Source organism: Buceros rhinoceros, unplaced genomic scaffold (assembly GCF_000710305.1).
Source record: "Buceros rhinoceros silvestris isolate BGI_N320 unplaced genomic scaffold, ASM71030v1 scaffold47572, whole genome shotgun sequence".
Lineage (NCBI taxonomy): Eukaryota > Metazoa > Chordata > Aves > Bucerotiformes > Bucerotidae > Buceros > Buceros rhinoceros.
In genome coordinates, this window is record NW_010399185.1 from 5,659 (window position 1) to 7,205 (window position 1,547).

Below are 1,547 nucleotides of genomic sequence, written 5' to 3' on the forward strand. Positions count from 1 at the left end.
GTGAATTTTGTGCATGAATGTGTATCTTTATTTATGAGAGAAGTATAAGGTGACAGAATGTCTGTCTTCAGAAGGAGACCAATATGATCCTTCAGTATCGATGCTCAATCAGTCCCACGGTGTCAGAGGTGGCTAAAAATGCTTGAAGAAAAGGGATCTAGAGCAGCGGCCATTTCTGTAATTCTTTATCTCAGTCAACCCATTAAATTCCTTGGTAGAGAAGGTCATATTTAGGAATGTTATTGGGATCAATAGGACTTCTCACAATGAGCTTTCCACGCATTGCTCCACGGTAAATCACTTCAATCAGATCTATAAAGTCTTGCTTTGTTTTGAAGCTTCCTACGAATTTGGTATGATCTGGAGACCTAAGTATAAGAACAAGATAAAGGTAGAATTGTAATGTTGAAGTGTTCAAAGCAAAGACAAGAAAAAATATGTGTATTGACATTAGGGGTTCTGGTCTGGTCATTCTTCAAGAATGGACTGCTCTGGTAATGGCATAACCAATTCAGGAGTATACTGTGACCTTCAAAGTCCAAAATGGTGCAGTGCCATCCCTAAGCCTTCAACTATACCATTTTTTTGCAGAGTCAGGCATGTTTTACAGCTGACACCTACTTACTGCACCAGTGCATATTTCAAAACAATTTTACATCCTTCTGGCTTCCTACAGAGTTCTGAATGCAGATGCCAGTAATACAGTTTTCAAATGTTACCTTCTCCAGACACAATAACATAGAGAAAGACCGATAATTCTTACAGGTAGATAATGCCAGGGTAGATGACATACCCATAATCAACCTTCATGTGTTGTCCATTGAAGAAAAATACAGTAGATGGAATATAACTGATGTCAAAATACTGGGTGTACACTGGAACCTTGTTCACATCCACCAGGTAAATGACTGCCATTTTACTTAGGTCATGAGCGGTCTTTGCAAGCTGGAACGAGTGAGACAGGTAGATGACATATGGGTTAAGACACAAGTGGAAAAAGGGTGGCAAGCTTTATAAAGCCCATTTCTCTTATGTTTTATCAGTTTAAGCAGGGCTAGAATATCATGTTTCATCTACTTCAAGCACTTTGTACACCCATTACAATAACATAAACATTTGCTTAATTTTCAAACCATTTTATGAATATAGTATTTTTTACATGTTGCCAAAATTGCTATGACACCATCTTATCCAAAAGCAACATATAACATTCTCTTGTATGCATCACGTATACAAGTAGAGTTTATTAAAAAAAATTTAAAAAAAAAATTGCTCTTACGATATCATCAAGCTGCAGACAAACAGCATCATTATCTCTTCCAAACCGCAGAACTAAAACCTTCTCTGCCACAGTTTTTATTGCCTGATCCACTTCTCTCTTACAGGTCAGTTTGGGCAGTAGAAAACTCATCCCGACAGACCAGAGCTTCCACTAAAATCCCCACCAGAAAAACAAAAAACAAAACAAAACAAAACAAACTCCGTCAAAACGAAGTGAAACTTCTCCATGCTATTAAAAACAACAAGGAGAAATCACGGACCACCAC

The 1,547-nt window shown here is 37.7% G+C and overlaps 1 protein-coding gene across 1 annotated transcript; it reads right to left on the bottom strand.

The window, feature by feature from the left end:
• On the bottom strand, positions 1–1,481 carry TXNL4B (thioredoxin-like 4B). Its single transcript, XM_010131351.1, has 3 exons — positions 1,280–1,481; positions 794–945; positions 1–368 (listed from the first exon to the last, which is right to left on the bottom strand). Exons 1-3 carry the CDS (start codon positions 1,409–1,411, stop codon positions 203–205), a joined length of 450 nt encoding a protein of 149 aa, XP_010129653.1. The 5' UTR covers positions 1,412–1,481; the 3' UTR covers positions 1–202.
• Positions 1,482–1,547: the final 66 nt, after the last annotated feature.

What these genes read in the sequence shown, in the direction of transcription:
- TXNL4B (XM_010131351.1), bottom strand. Translation starts at nt 1,411, where the DNA reads ATGAGTTTTCTACTGCCCAAACTGACCTGTAAGAGAGAAGTGGATCAG. An exon ending in GTCTGCAGCTTGATGATATC is followed by an intron (nt 946 to 1,279) that starts GTAAGAGCAATT and finishes CACTCGTTCCAG; the next exon opens with CTTGCAAAGACCGCTCATGA. An exon ending in CACATGAAGGTTGATTATGG is followed by an intron (nt 369 to 793) that starts GTATGTCATCTA and finishes TCTTATACTTAG; the next exon opens with GTCTCCAGATCATACCAAAT.